At 38.8% G+C, this 16,980-nt stretch overlaps 1 protein-coding gene across 4 annotated transcripts in view; it reads left to right on the top strand.

The window, feature by feature from the left end:
* ttc7a (tetratricopeptide repeat domain 7A) overlaps positions 1-16,980 on the top strand; it is a 61,879-nt gene that overhangs the window by 2,408 nt on the left and 42,491 nt on the right. For 3 of the 4 annotated variants that reach the window (XM_037781948.1, XM_037781947.1, XM_037781946.1), the window contains exons 3-8: positions 4,567-4,730; positions 4,837-5,005; positions 10,513-10,643; positions 11,865-11,989; positions 14,102-14,180; positions 15,555-15,724. In XM_037781948.1, the coding sequence (XP_037637876.1) occupies positions 4,567-4,730; positions 4,837-5,005; positions 10,513-10,643; positions 11,865-11,989; positions 14,102-14,180; positions 15,555-15,724 (838 nt within the window). Of the gene's footprint in view, positions 1-4,566; positions 4,731-4,836; positions 5,006-10,512; positions 10,644-11,864; positions 11,990-14,101; positions 14,181-15,554; positions 15,725-16,980 lie in introns of those variants that run through there. The other variant, XM_037781950.1, reaches the window with a different exon arrangement.

Raw genomic sequence — 16,980 nt, 5'->3', positions numbered from 1 at the left:
TTCTGTATACTTGTAAGTATAAGCCAAGTATACTTAGACTTTTCTATATACTTGTCAGTATGTAAGTATACTTTTGTTAAGTATATCTCTGATAAGTACATAAAAAGTAAATTGAATTGAGTTTGAGTTTAAAAGAAGTATACTAACAGCACACAAGTATAATAAAAGCTCTTAAATGGAGTACTTTAGAGTGTATTTTCATGAACTAAAAGAGTGGGCTACAAGTACAAAGTTTACTGTTCTTACACTTGAAGTACACTTAAAAGTACACTTTTATAAACTAAAAAGTGGGCCAATTTAGTCTCAAGATGTATTGAATTAGTACACTTACAAGTATACTTTATATAGTAAATATACTAATATGAATGTACTAGTAGTATAAGTGTGCCGCTTTAATACTTTTTGGCACAAAATTGCCCCACTTTTTAAAGATTAAAGATTAAATACAAATATAAGCAAAGTATACTTAGACTTTTCTGTATACTTGTCAGTATGAGCCAAGTATACTTAAGTATACTTTTGTAATAATCAGGTTGCATATGATAAGTGATTAGTGCCAACCCTTCAAGTTTATTTAATGAAGTAAATTAAAGTTCAAGTATATATTTACCAAGTATACTTTATATAGTAAGTATACTAATATCAATGTACTAGTAGTATACTTATAAGGGTACCATTTTAATACTTTTTGGCACAAAATTGGCCCACTTTATAAAGATTAAATACAAATATAAGCCAAGTACACTTAGACTTTTCTGTATATTTGTAAGTATATGAGCCATGTATACTTAGATTTTTCTGTATACTTCTCAGTATTAGCCAAGTATACTTAGACTTTTCTGTATACTTGTAAGTATAAGACAAGTATACTTAGACTTTTCTATATACTTGTCAGTATGTAAGTATACTTTTGTTATGTATATCTCTGATAAGTACATAAAAAGTAAACTGAAAGTATACTCTCTTATTTTAAGTTTAAAAGAAGTATACTAACAGCACACTTAAATAAACTTCTACTACTTTAAAGTGTACTTTCATAAACTAAAGAGTGGGCTACAAGTATACAGTACAATTATTAAACTAGCAGTATACCATACCACTTGTAGTGTAGTTCATAGTACAAATGCAGTACAAAATAAAACTTGTGTACTTCAAACTATACTTTTATAAACTAAAAAGTGAGCCAATTTAGTTTCAAGAAATAGTATTTCATATAAAAGTATACCACTAGTACATTGATATTAGTATACTTAGTACATAAAGTATACTTTGGGGAAATATACTTGAACTTTACTTAAGTACAAAATAAACTTGAAGTATACTACTTTTTGGTAAGGGAAGTTGTTCAAATTCCATTTGTTTTTAGGGAAGTTGTTTCCAGAGTGTCTTAGTTGTAAGAAAAACCTTACAGACTTTAAGATAATTTTAGTTGATTTACAGCCCAATTGCAGATTTGTTCAACTGATTTGTAAAAAGTTAGATTTTAAGACTCAAGACTTAATATTTTTAAGAAGTAAAAATCTAAAGTGTTTGTCGAGGACGTATAAGACTTGAAATTTGACTTGCAAAAAAATGACATCTTTGCTTTTTAGTACATGAAAGTATACTTTGTATACTTTAACTTATAGTACTTAGCCAATGATTTATTTATTACATAACGAGATTTGCTCCTTTTGCTATTTGACTTGATGATTCATGATGAGATTAAAAAAAAAAAAAAAAAAAATTATTGTTCTTGCATGCCTCTAAGGTGAACGGATAATCCAAAAACTTGAATAATTAAAGTAAATTCATATCAAAATATCCTTTTAAAAACTTTCACACACTTTAATAGGCCACTCTATCAAAAAGTAAGCACAACTACAAGCCAAATATTCTTTTCCGTATTATATATACTGTAAATATATATACAGTATACAGTGTATATAGTTTTGCAGTGCATGGGTGGGTGTACTTGTACAAAAGTTGGACTTTGGACTCTCAACAGGACAGAGTGGTTAGAGGTTTTCTCAGTAAAGTTATTCCACAAATAATAATAATAAGTTGCTTATATCTGTCCTACTGCATGAGACCAGGGTCAGAGAGGGGTTGCCGGATGGCTCCAACAATAAAATGTCAATCCCTGGAAGTTTACAGTATACACACACTGAAAGTAAAACATGATCAAAGGTGTATTGTATGGCCCTGGGCATTGTTAACACCCCTCATACAGGATAGAGCTGCTACCACCATGATATATATTACACAAAACAAGACTTTCACTCCCTGCCTTTACCCTTGAAATAATTCCATGTGCCCAAAGAAATGCAAACACACTTGCCTCATAAAGCGTTACTTTGCTAAGTCGCTAATGCACCTGCTGCCTCCACCTCTCATCTCAGCAGAGTAAATATGGGTTCAGGTGACTCCGACTGTTATTGTGCCCATAACTGGCCGATAGTGCCGACCAGCAGTTTCTCCCCGCCTGCACATGCACTGAAGTGTTAAAATCAATGCGGTATTACTGTGTGCACGCATGGTTCACATTAGCTGATCCGACAAATGGGTGTGCACAGAAGGCATGGTGCACTCATGGCAGTGTAATAAGGAATTCAACCTAGGGGTTGAATCCACCCTATTGTAAAACAGTAAAAAGCAGTGGTGCATTGTTCAGTCTCTAGTTGTTTGAAGTATTACACTTTAGATAATTACTTTAATAGGTTAGGTGATGTAGTGGTTAGGATGTGATAATTTGATGTCAGTCAAAACTCAAAAAGCAAAATTTGCTATTGAAATCTGATGTTGTGCACCACTAGTCAACAATCTCACGAGGAGAAATTAAATGTCATTTATGGCAAATTCACAGCGGTTGCTACCATTTATGATTCTGACGTCATACAAGTCAGTTTTCTGTATTTATTCTGGGAATTTGTGGGGTTTAAGTGACCTGTAGGGAATTACATTCTACCGTTAAAGCACTTGGTGGCTACTTTATAGGGTGCAGTATTTTTAGACTCAGTGCATTTAAGGTACCCTGCGGAGTTTTCTTGTAAACCAATAAATGGTTGGTTTCGATGTTTCTTGTATTGCCGGTGTCCTTAAGGTCTAATAAACATGTAGTATACGTTTTTTTCCTCATAAAACATTCTTAAAGACGATTTTTTTCGGAGTTTTAAAGCTCCGGTGTTTACTTCTGTGTTTGCTAGCTAGCAATCTTCTTCTTCGTACATACGTTTCTTCACACATGACCACCACAGACTGTAGCTAGTTGTGTTTTGGTTTAAGGGCATTTCATTTGTGCAAAAACTTTTTATTGATCACTTAGGGTTAAACAGCACTGACGTCGATACAGTTAACGTGTTAGCAAAAAGTTGCTAATTTACACACACAGCAGTTGCAGAGCATTCATTTGGAATCATGTTTGTGAATGTAAGTCCAAAATTCACTCTCTTTTTACCTCTGTTTTGGTCTCCACCAACTCCTGAGGGAAATATCTGACTCTTGCTCTACTATGTTCACCAACTAGTCCCTAACTTAGTCTGTCTGCAGTTTGATCCTAGTTACTACAACAATGCATCACAAAATGACTCCTGGAAAACAGCATCATGGATGAAGACGATTAACTGATTAATTGTCAACTATTAAATTAATCACCTATTTTATTAATTTATTAAACAGTTTGAGCAATTTCTTAAGAACAAAATTCTCTGATTCCAGCTTCTTAAATGTGAATATTTTCTGTTTTCTTTCCTCCTCTATGACAGTTAACTGAATATCTTTGAGTTGTGGACAAAACAAGACATTTGAGGACGTCATCTTGAGCTTTTTAAGAAACACCGATTGGCCATTTTTCACCATTTGCTGACATTTTATAGACCAAACAACTTAATAAAATAATCCACAGATTAATCAACATGAAAATGATCGTTAGTTGCAGCCCTAACTTTGTCTCAAACTGTCCAACAACACTATTACCTTTTGGTTACTCATTGCAACACCGACTCTTTGCAAAGTCTATGGGCTCCAACTTGTGTGAAATCATTAAAAGGCTGTTATGGGCTGAGACACGTCCTGCTGTTTATCCCTCACCTTCCCTTCACTGATAGCTTTAGCCTTGGCCGTGCTGATAAAACTAACTGGCAAATATGTCAAGTATATCAGGACATAAACACAGCTCGCAGAGGTTGGCGCCAGTACAAAAACACATAGAATGAAAAAGCTAAACAGGAAGGCTTTAATCGAGTGAGTGTGTACACAAAAACGAAGGTCTACTGGACTCTGAAGGTGCAGTCAGGACAGAGCTGGTTTACTGTTTGAGTAAACTTTAATATCTTCAGTGTAGGTGGAGCACTTAAGATTACAATGTTTAAGCTATTTAAGGAAGGTATGAGGGAAATGGAAACTGTAGCTTCTAAATAGGCTCCAGGGCATATTTGAACTCCTCTCCCGGAGCTGGTGGGAAATGTTGTTTTTAATGGACTGAGTGAGGTTTGTTTTGGCTACACAAACAAATGACCTGCAACCCTGAGCTCAAACCTACTCCAACAAACTCAGTTTACTTTTGACTCTTTCAATCCCGCCCGCTAGATGACTACGGGACGCTGCTGATGGCCGAGGCGCTGTTGGAGGAGAGCCTGCAGGAAAACATGGACCTGTTACGGAGCTCCACACCTTTGATGGACAAGACCCAGCCCAAACTGTGCCGGGCCAAAGGTCACCTCAACGCCATCCTCAGCCGGGGCCGCCTCACAGTCAGTCTGATCTGGGTCATCCTATTCTTTAAAGAGCAGGACGCCTTTTATACAAATATCCTCCTTTGTGTTATTGCAGAACCATTTATTTCCTCTCGTCCTCCAGCCCAGGTACTTAAACGAGGTTCTGCTGCTGATGGCCAAAGTGCATTATGTGCAGGGTCGCTACCGGGACGCCCAGGGAATGTGTGCCAGGGTGGGACTGGAGGAGCTGACACGGGAAGAGCAGCCGATCTACCACCTCCGCCTGCTGGCTGAAGCTTTTGTCATTAAAGGTACCTGACACCTCTGGATTGTTAGAGGGGAATTCCAGTTTTTTTTACAACTTGGGTTGCATTTTCAGAGTAATTTTTCATCATTATAATAAAAACACTGTACACCTCAAGTAGTTGCTGAGATTTGTAAACATGGTAAAAAAAAAGTCAAAAACACAAGCAGTCAGATGATCAATCAGATTATAAACAGGTTTGGAAGATAAAAGAGGGCAAAACATCCGTCACAGTTTATAGACAAACTTCCACATTCAGTTTGACCCACAATACTTAAACTTCTCCTGTTACTACCGACATTTAAGATGCACTTTGATTCTTTTAATTTAGATACTCTACTGTAGCTGAACTGTCGACTTGTTTACAAGCTGTCTGATCGTCTCTGTTAAAGGAACAGTGTGTAACATTTCGGGGGATCTATTAGCAGAAATTGAATATAATATTCACAACTATGTTTACATTTAATCACCTGAAACTTAGAATTGTGTTTTCGTTAGCTTAGAATGAGCCCTTCATATCTACATAAGGAATGGGTCCTCTTCATGTTGCTCCGACATGTTTCTACAGTAGCCCAGAACAGACAAACCAAACACTGGCTCTAGCGAGAGCCTATACTCCGACACGCTTGTGACACTGCAGTAACTGCGGTTACTCACGTTACTGCAGTCTTGGAAAGGGAGGTGTGAGCGGAGGGGCACTCAGTTGGTTGCAATCTGCAACCACACCACTAGATGCCGCCAAATTCTACACACACAACCCTTAAAGCTGCTCTAATCTGTATTTTTATATGCGATGGATCACACAACTACTTGTCTGTGAAAGGTAGTTCATAATGACGAACCCACGGAGATTTATCACCCAACTTTTGCAGTTCCCCTCAGCTCTGTGGAGCTTCATAATGTCTTTCGTGGCAGTGGTGCTGACAGCTGTTTTCTCCAAATAACTTTGATAAATGAACTGTACACTGTATACCTGCTCAGCACCAAACAGCAGACAGAAATAATTAACGACTAGCGGGTAAATTAAGTGGAGCATTTAGTAGCTAAAGAGTCAGATATTTACCTCAGGAGTTGGTGGAGACCAAAAACAGAGCTAAAAGAATCCATATCTGCTCGATGTGCAAATAATACTAAAATAATAAAGGTGATAATAAGTCAGTGTTGTGTTTACAGCTTGTGTTCACTGCCCCCAAGTGGCCAAAAAGTCAGTTAATGCAGGTTTAAACAAGCCTGAATCATTTTAACTACATAAGTAATTATTTCTATAAACGGATGAGCTGCGACTGACTTTTACAACATATACGTAAGAGGGTGTTTACTTCCTGCAAAAATGGAGCTCAGATGTTTAAAAGTTATTGAAATGAGAATCACAAAGTCAGAAGAACAAACAATGCCAGGTAAAGAGAGGGGGCAAAGTAGCAGTGACGGGAAGCAACAGGTTTCATCGGAAATTAAGTTTGAATTTAGTATAAACAACACCAGCAGGAATACAATGCAGGTTTCAAAATATTCAAACGTTGGCTTTGTTAATGTTTTATGAGGAAGATAATGTTTTTTTTATGCCTGAAGAGTATACAGTACATTCTGGTGAGGAACACTGAATGTGAAGATAAGCCGGAGCCTTGTGTTACCTCTCACTGGGATTTCAGACTATTTGGACATCCACTGTAGTGCTGCACAGTTTATATTTACAGCAGATCTCCTACCTGTCAGCCTGAGTCTTAACTGAGGCAGCAGCACTGAGGACTGGCGTGTTCCCTTGAAAAACACCACAGGCAAGACTGAACAGCTCCCTGCATATATTTCCTCGATGATCCCATTCCAAATAATCCGTTTGCTAAGAGTTATCACAATGACCTTGTATGGGGTTTGGAATTGGAAGTGGAAGGGAAGCGGTCTGATGAAATCCAATCTGTGGAAATGAATGCAACACGGCTGGAAAACCTCAGCTTGATTGGACAGATAGTTGTCAGTAACCCTGTTTGGGTCTTAACCTCAACTTGTGGATGATGATGTGAAAGGGGAAATGTGGAAAATTTGATGCACAAAGACGACCTTTGTGTTTTTTCTCCTGAAGGTATTTAAAGAGATAGTTCGGATGTTTTGAAGTGGGGTTGTATGAGGTCGGCACGCCTCCACCTCCAGTTTGGAGAAACAGGCAGGACTCCGGGAGCAAAGTAATGTGCTGCTGTGGACAGGGACAGCAGCAAAACGTATTTTAGCCACCTAAAAGAAAGGCCCACCTAAAAAAAAATTAATATCAGTTAAAGTGTACGCTATATTTAGAATATTTTCACTGTTTTACCTCACCGTCAGAAGGCCATTTCCAACGGGGAACTGAAGCCATTGTATCCATCTATGCTCTCGCCAAAGCCACCAGACTCCATTGAAAAAAAAGTAATTTTACCTCGCAGAACACAGGGGTTGCTGGTCTACCGCTGCCTCGATCGGTTAGTTTGTTTGTGTTATTGTCTGACTTTGGTGAATCCGAACTAACTAAAGTCACACAATAACACAAACAAACTAACCGATCGAGGCAGCGGTAGACCAGCAACTCCCATGTTCTGCGAAAATTACTGTTTTCATCAATGGAGTCTGGTGGCTTTGGCGAGAGCATCAACGGCTTCAGTTCCCCGTCAGAAACATAGACTGTATAGCTGTCTCACGGCAAGGTAAAGCGGCAAAGGTAATATAGCGTACACTTAAAGTGATATAGATTATTTCAGGTGAGCATTTCTTTTAGGTGGCTAAAATATGTTTTGCTGCCGCCCCCGTCCACAGCAGCACATTGCTTTGGTCCTGTGCGGTAACTCCTGTCTGTTTCTCCAAACTAGGGGCGTGCAGACTGACATCTACTGTAGGTAATACACTGACTATGAATAACTACCTCATACAACCCCACTTCCAAACACCCAAACTATCCCATTAAGTACATTAACACATAAGTAATAACATCTAAACATATGGAATAGATTTGTAGTAAAGTAGCATCGTAAAGCCCTTCGGAGAACAGATTTAGTGCAACAGGCAGATTTCTATACAGATGCTGTTTTAAAAACCTGATAAATGTGAGTCATATGTCAAGGAAGCATTTACTGTTACTCACAGTCACACATGCTCACAAGCTGTCTGACGTCTAAAATGTAATTTTGTTATTTTTGGGGTCACTTTAAAAATGTATTTTTTTTTACCAGTCAGATACAATTTTAAGTATTTCATCTATTTTGACACATTAAGTAGCAGCATTATTAAAGGTCAAAGGTCACATCCACACAACATTACACTGTCTCTAGCATAGACAAGAAGTGGACATAGTCACCGTGACGCCACCCATTAGTTTGTAGACTGCTGTTTTGAAGCCTTGAGTTTGGCATTTTGGCTGTCGCCATCTTGGTTTTTGGCCTTTTTGCAACCAGAAGTGACACGAGAGGGTAGACCTAAGTACAACCAAACGCTGAATAAGACATTTTTAGGTGTACAAAAGGGTTATAATTAATACTCATGAACTGAAAACACACTGTGAAAGGATTAAAGTTGAAAAGACGGACAACTCCCACTGGACAACGCCGTGGTAGCGACCTGTCAATCACAAGGTAGCCCCGCCCTAAAGCATACCCTGCTTTATGGTCTATTTGACTCTAAATGGGACCATCATTTACTAAATAAACATCATGCTGTATTGGAGAAGACTTGAATCTAGTGATTGAGACCATAAACTCATGATTACAATGTTTACTGAGATAATAAATCAAGTGAGAAGTAGGGTCATTTTCTCATAGACTTCTATACAATCAGACTTCTTTTTGCAACCAGAGGAGTCGCCCCCTGCTGGCTATTAGAAAGAATGCAAGTTTAAGGCACTTCTGCATTGGCTTCACTTTTTGGACCCACTGGTCTGTTGTCCTCTGAGCTCTGGATAATCTTGTTACACTCATAATCATCATGGTGTCATTAGACTCCCTATTTCCTGATCATCGGACATGACCTCTTTAAACTGAAGAGAATTTTATTACAGTAACTGTTTGATTTCCTTTGATTGTTTTGAAACCGACTGAATGATATTCACAGTGGACTCCCACATGCTACAAGAGAAAACAGATCAGATCCTTTGGGGGTTGCATAGCTCCTTCCCATGTTTTTGTGTGTGTGCGTTGTTGTTGTGGGAATGAAGTCAGATGTGAATATTTGGATGATGATGTCTTGTCTATCGGCAGCTGTCTGCTTATTTGATTAGGCCTGGCGTCTGGCCTGAGGCTGCTGTCCGTCACAGGCCTCCTGCGGTCTAGAAATGTTCCTGCTCACTCTGTTTATTTGTACCAATAAATCGACTAGCGGACATCTGGACCAGAAGTGCCCTGCTCAATTCTTCCTCTGTATTCACGCATCAACGGTGCATACATCTGCACAGCACAATATGCTGAGAGCAGGGTATGCTTTAGGGCGTGGCTACCTTGTGATTGACAGGTCGCTACCATGGCGTTGTCCGGTCTGGGAGTTGTCCGTGTTTTTGTCTTACAACGTTAACCCTTTCACAGTGTGTTTTCAGTTCATGAAAGTTAATTATAATCTTTTTGGTTGACTAAAAATGTCTTATTCAGCATTCAGTTGTACTTAGCTCCACACTCTTGTGTCACTTCTGGTTGCAAAAAAAACAAGATGGTGACGGCCGAAATGACGAACTCAAGGCTTCAAAACTGTAGTCCACAAACCAATGGGTGACGTCACAGTGACTATGTCCACTTATTATATACCGTCTATGGTAAGTACCTGATAAACAAAGTGGAGGATTTAGCAGTATATCATAGTGTATGCATAAAGATAAATTATCAAGTAGAGATTTCCAAAACAAGGTGAGAAAGTCACACCTCCAAAAACGATGCAAAAAACTACCTCTTTGTGTCTTACAACAACATAAAAATGACATTTCAGTGTTCATCTTATGCATCTTCTCTGTGGTATGATGCATCATAAACAGCATCTTTAAAAAAAAAAAACTTAAGATGATAATTATATGAATATTTATGAACTTTGAGAAAGAAATATGTCCAGTCCTCTGTCAATTTCTATTTGACAATAAATAAATAAGATATAAAATTTGGAAATATTCTTTTTTATTTTCCCCACTATTAAGAATAGAATCAAGTTTAGAAGAAGACGACTGTTTAAAAACCCCTGTGTTGAATTAATCTACGATGCGTCTTATTTATTTGAACTCTTTTATCAAAATCTCACCTTCCTTTTTCTCATTTATTTCAGTATTTTCAGATAAGACACCTGATTAATCCTTTTACTTTTCAATCACATAAAACACGTCAGCATTCACATGCTACTTTAAACTTCTAACTAATTATACACTGATTAAATTATGTTTTTTATGTAGTAAAGTATGTTGTATATATGATTTTCTGCATGTGTTTAATGCATTACCTGCCTGTGAGGTATCCCCAGCAGAATAGGTTAGTTTGTTGGTGGATGGTGGATGTGGTGGTCTGACGGTCTCTCCTTGTGTTCCAGGTCTGTCTCTGGACCACCAGACGGTTTCTGCAGTGTCTCGTGTCCGTCTGTCAGAGAGGGAGGAAGAGAGTCTGTCCTGTTATCTCAGGGCCTGCGACGCCTCTCTGTCCTACCTGCAGGAGCTCGATAAGGTGGACTTTTATACATTAATGCATGATATGTGTGAATGTTTTTCATGTGTGGTTGAAAATAGAAACATTCTGTCTTTAGAACATCTTTCTGTCAGAAGAGATTTTCTGTGTTCATCAATTTCTTTCCTGCTTGTGTCTTTAAAATTTTCCACATACTGTATTTAGTATCATAATATTTAGTGGTTCTGTATTTCATTTTATGTGACGTCATACTTCTACCTTACTTCATATATTTCACAGTTACTTTTCAGATTAAAATTTACATGCACAATATGTGATCAGTTTATGAAATAAGATTAATTTGTTATGGATTAAACTGCCCAAAAGAATATAGAGTAGTTATAGCCTAATTAGATTCAACTCAACCAACTTCAAATTATTCATATTAATGTATCAACAGTAGGGCTTTCAATCGATTAAAATATTTAATCTTGATTAATCGCATGATTATCCAAGATTAATCGTGATAAATTGCATATTAATCACACATTTTTATCTGTTCAAAATGTACCTTAAATGGAGATTTGCCAAGTATTTAATACTCTTTATCAACACGGGAGTGGACAAATATGCTGCTTTATGCAAATTTATATATATATTTACTATTGTAAATCAACAATGACAAATATTGTCCAGAAACCCTCACAGATAATGCATTTAGCATAAAAAATATGCTCAAATCATAACATGACAAACTGCAGCCCAACAGGCAACAACAGCTGTCAGTGTGTCAGTGTGCTGACTTGACTATGACTTGCCCCAAACTGCATGTGATTATCATAAAGTGGGCATGTCTGTAAAGGGGAGACTCGTGGGTACCCATAGAACCCATTTTCATTCACATATCTTGAGGTCAGAGGTCAAGGGACCCCTTTGAAAATGGCCATGCTAGTTTCCTCCTCGCCAAAATTTAGCGCAAGTTTGGAGCGTTATTTAACCTCCTTCACGACAAGCTAGTATGACGTGGTTGGTACCGATAGATTCCTTAGGTTGAGCCCGCTACAACCTCCGAAAGATCGATTGCATTAATGTGTTAAAGAAATTAGTGGCGTTAAAACGAATTTGCTTTGACGCGTTATCGCGTTAACTTTGACAACCCTAATTAATAGTAATAATCCAACAATATAATAATAGGGGCCATCATACATATACTTCAACCTAAAGGTTTAAATACAGTGAATAAACTACTGAATATACTCCTTGTTGTGTGTGTATCTTCAGATGGTAACAACACCTCACACCAAGACAGCCAAAGCCGGTCTGCTACCTCCACCTGTGGACATCGACCTGGGCTTCTTCCTGCAGGCTTCATTACAGAGCGGTTACCTCTGTCTGCTGCAGAGAGGGTGAGTACACCAACCCTGAGACAAACATCTCATAGTTTCAGCCTTTTCCTTGTCTTTAATTGAACTAAACAGAAACACTGAGGTTCAGACTGTTGGTCGGAAAAAATAAGACATATGAAGGTGTCAGTTTGATCAAGAAAATAATCAGCAGATTAATCCATAATGAAAATATTTATTTAATTTAAATTAAAAGCTATAGTTTCACCTCTATGGAGGGAACCTTCGGCTTTTAAGCACCACTTGACACTATAGACTTTGCACTATTTGTATTGTTTACAACTTACGGAACACTTGGCGTGTAAATAGACATTTTATTTTATTCTTATTTTATTGGTGGTTAATGGTGCTTTATATATATATATATTTATATATACACCTATTTTTTCATTAGTTGTGTATTTAACAATCCTGTCTATTCTTGACTTTTATTTGTCCAGCTTTGTTTTCCTTGTCCCTAGCTGCTATTTCTATTTCTGTGTAAGTACATTGAGAGAGATGCTTAAAACGGGGGTTAAATTCCTGACGTGTATGTACTTGCCAAATAAATCTGATTCTGATTGACCTCAGTGCTGCAGAGATGCATTTTAGTTGGTGACCAGCAGGTGTCAGTGTTGCTCCTTTACACTCAGATAAACAAAGTAGTGTTTGAACACCTGGCTGAATCTAGTGCAGTGTAATACAACAGTCCTGCAGTAACTCATACCCTTCATGAAGGTTATAATGTTCACTTGTTCTTGAAACAGGTATAGAGAGGTGCTTTTTAAAATAGTTCTACCATCACTGATGTAAAAAAGGGTGGACAAAATATTAGAAACACTAGCAACTGGGTGTATTGCTCCAGGAAAACAAAAGGAGCAACTTAACCCAAATCACTAACCATTATGTCCAGGGTGAGAGAGAGAAACCTACTGAATCCACCAGCTTAAAGCTGAGGAGCAGCAGGCTCAGGTGCTAATCATAATCATTGATATACTTCCTGCTTCCCTCCTATAAGGGACAGACCAAACAGGAGATCCAGAGGGCTGTCACACCATATACAGAAAAATATAAGCAGTCAAGGGCCACACAATAGTAAATACATAGATTTCAACTAGTTACACTGTAAGACAATCTGTGTTTCTAGACCAGCAAACTACATGTGAAACAGAAAATTAATTTTCTGTCAAAATAACTACGCAACACTACTATACAGTTTGACATTACAGTAGTTTATTGGTGTGCCATATGTTTCAAAAAGTATTTATGTATCTGCTGCTCTTAAAGTTAATTTAAATTAGGGCTGTCAAAGTGAACGCAAATTTGTTTTGATGCCATTCATTTCTTTAATGCATTAACGCAACTTGCGATTTTTAGGCTGTAGCGGGCTCAGTTTTAAAGTTAGAGTGAAGATACTGGTATCATATGAAACTAGAAAAACCTAAGGAATCCATTGGTACCAACCATGTCATACTTCAAAGGGGTCCCTTGACCTCTGACCTCAAGATATGTAAATGAAAATGGGTTCTATGGGTACCCACGAGTCTCCCCTTTACAGACATGCCCACTTTATGATAATCACATGCACGTGCGCCCACTTAAAAGATTATGATGCAAATGTGAACATAAGATGTAAATCTGAAAGTCTGATATTAAGATGTAACAAACAGAACAGGCAGAAATGGTAAAATATTGACAGACATAATTTCACAAAATGTAGTCGACATCTAGTGTTTGAATTAGGATGTGCAATGTACAATGCAATTTATTAGAAATATGCTAAAGCCATATTCTGGTTTATTTTTTAAAATTCACTGCGGGCCATTTAAAAATGGGCAGCGGGCCGCAGTTGGCCCACAGGCCGTACTTTGGCCACCCCAGTTATGAACTTCTCTATTGTTTATAATACGGCAAGCTGTGACTCTGGGTGTATGAGACAGTATGTAGTCAGAATATCAGTGCTATTATTATCATTCTGTACTACTGTAAACATTATGATATTAACAGTTTGTTATTTGTTCTTCTGTCCACAATATAACATGTCTGTTAGCTTAGTTTATTTTGTCGATGTTGCAACTTCACAACCTAAACATCACACGGATATACGCCTACTGTTTGTGTGTGTGTTTGTGTTAGTCATCTAGCGCAGGGTGCTCACCAACTGCGTAGGGTGCTCAGGGTGGTGGAGTCACGAGGGTCCCAGAGCTTCAGGAAGGTGAGAAGTCTCTCACACACACAAACACACACAAACACACACGCACACACACAAACACACACATTATTCTATAGTGTATCGGCAGTAGATCAGTAGCTATTTGTTAAAACTTTAAACAGGTTAACCCAACAGGCAATTTAATGAAGCATATTAGTAAAATATACACAAAGTATGATGAAAACATTAAAGGTGCTAAATTCAAAATTCAGAGCATATCTATGATTGAGGGATTGCCTCCTTGCGGCTCTCAACATGGCGTTGGCTGAGCCGGAGGCTAGCAGCTAACGGTGAGAACACTGCAATCAATGACAACAATACTGACGGGGCTAACAGTGTTTACCTGGGGGGGTAACCAGAGGGTTCCGACGACACCGTGTGTCGGTATGGCGTCAGTAACCGGCGTATGAGTGCTGTAGGAACGCCAAATGAGTGCCGAATGAACGTTGAATGAGTGCCGAATGAGCGCCGAATGAACGTTGAATGAGTGCCGAATGAACGTTGAATGAGTGTCGAATGAGCGCCGAATGAACGTTGAATGAGTGCCGAATAAGCATCGAATGAACGTTGAATGAGTGCCGAATGAACGTTGAATGAGTGCCAAATGAGCGCCGAATGAACATTGAATGAGTGCCGAATGAACGTTGAATGAGTGCCGAATGAGCGCTGAATGAACGTTGAATGAGTGCCGAATGAACGTTGAATGAGTGCCGAATGAGCGCCGAATGAACGTTGAATGAGTGCCGAATGAACGCTGAATGAGTGTCGAATGAGCGCCGAATGAACGTTGAATGAGTGCCGAATAAGCATCGAATGAACGTTGAATGAGTGCCGAATGAACGTTGAATGAGTGCCAAATGAGCGCCGAATGAACGTTGAATGAGTGCCGAATGAACGTTGAATGAGTGCCGAATGAGCGCCGAATGAACGTTGAATGAGTGCCGAATGAGCGCCGAAAGAATGTTGAATGAGTGCCGAATAAGCATCGAATGAACGTTGAATGAGTGCCGAATGAACGTTGAATGAGTGCTGTATGGGCACAGTGCAGAGCGGCGGTGATTAGTTCGCCAGTGGGGCACACACAACTCCGACCCGACTATAATCATAATAATTAAAAGAATACATCAGATTTATGAAACTCTTTAATAAACACAAAAAAAGATAAAAGATGAGAATAAATGAAAGGGAGAGTGACTTCCTTCTCTGCTCAGGACGCCGTTACTCCTCTATATCTTTACATAGCAAATGGTTGTTTGCTGCTATATTAATGCTCTGGATATCAAATTTAGCACCTTTTAATAAGTGCTCTCATGTGTATGTTTGCTCATCTACTCAGGATTTACAGTATTCCGTTAATATATTGTGGTTTCCTTTTAGTCTGCAGCAAGGAAGCTAGCAGAGGTGCTGCTGAGCTCCGTCAGTGACGACAGCTACTGGCCCCCACTGGGCCCCCCACCCTCCGCCTGGCTCCACAGAGAGGGGGCCGCCGCCTCCAAAGACGCTATCTACCCCACTGTCAAACCACCGCAACGTTACGGCACCGACTGGTTTGTTTGTTTCATTTCTACGTCTCTACCTTGTGTTTTATTCTACCTTCGTCGTTGCTGCTGCTGCTGCTTGAAAAGTCCATGACAACGATGAATGATGAATGATGAATGATGAAGGATGGTATGACGGTGCACGGAACGTGGATATTCATGTCGGCCTTGGTGTGAAAGGTTCGAATGCAAAAGATTGGCTCGTTTTGGTTTAGTTTTTCTGTTTTCGGCCCCAGTGTGAAAAGGGGGGATGCCTCTTGGGTGTGTGCTTTGTTACTCCTTTGTGTCGACGCTGTATTATGCCCGCAGCAGTTATCTCTAAGAGTCAATTGACTTTCAGCCAATGTGGTTATCAGTTTTGTCCAAGGTGCTATCCTCCCAACAGATGTAGCACTTGGAAGTTGGCTCCAATTCTCTTTGTCCAAGTGTTTTTTTTATACTAAAGACTGAGTCATCATCAGGAGGCGGAATCTGAGTCACGTCTCCACAAAGTAAAAGTACACCCTTTCACATGGAAAGTCAGTTAACAGACTTTCCCAGAGAGAGCTCATAGGCAACACTGGGTCATTGAAGGTGAGGAGTCCCATAACACACCTCTCCTACTCTAATCAGTGTGGTCTAGAACTGAAACAAATACTACACCTATAATACCTGTGAGGCAAATAACGCAAATTTGTTTTAACGCCGCTAATTTCTTTGACGCATTAACGCAAATTGCAATTTTTTGTAGCAGGTTTTAAAGGTAGAGTGAAGATACTGGTATCATATGAAACTTATAAACCTATGGAATCCATTGGCCAATCCATGTCATACTAGCTTGTCGAGAAGGAGGCTAAATAACGCTCCAAACTTATGCTAAATTCTGGCGAGGAAAAACTGTCATGGCCATTTTCAAAAGGGTCCCTTGACCTCTGACCTCAAGATATGTGAATGAAAATGGGTTCTATGGGTACCCACGAGTCTCTCCTTTACAGACATGACCACTTTATGATAATCACATGCAGTTTGGGGCAAGTCATAGTCAAGTCAGCACACTGACACACTGACAGCTGTTGTTGCCTGTTGGGCTGCAGTTTGCCATGTTATGATTTGAGCATATTTTTATGTACCTGTGAGGGTTTCTTGATAATAGTTGAAATTGTTTTGTGTCATTTATTGATTTTCAATAATAAATATATACATACATTTGCATTAAGCAAGAATATTTTTCCACTCCAATGTTCATAAGAGTATTAAATACTTGACAAATCTCCCTTTAAAGAACA

The sequence above is a fragment of the Sebastes umbrosus genome, chromosome 10 (assembly GCF_015220745.1).
Source record: "Sebastes umbrosus isolate fSebUmb1 chromosome 10, fSebUmb1.pri, whole genome shotgun sequence".
Taxonomy (NCBI): Eukaryota; Metazoa; Chordata; class Actinopteri; order Perciformes; family Sebastidae; genus Sebastes; species Sebastes umbrosus.
Note: the sequence above shows the minus strand (reverse complement) of the source record. Positions and strands in the feature narration are given on the sequence as shown.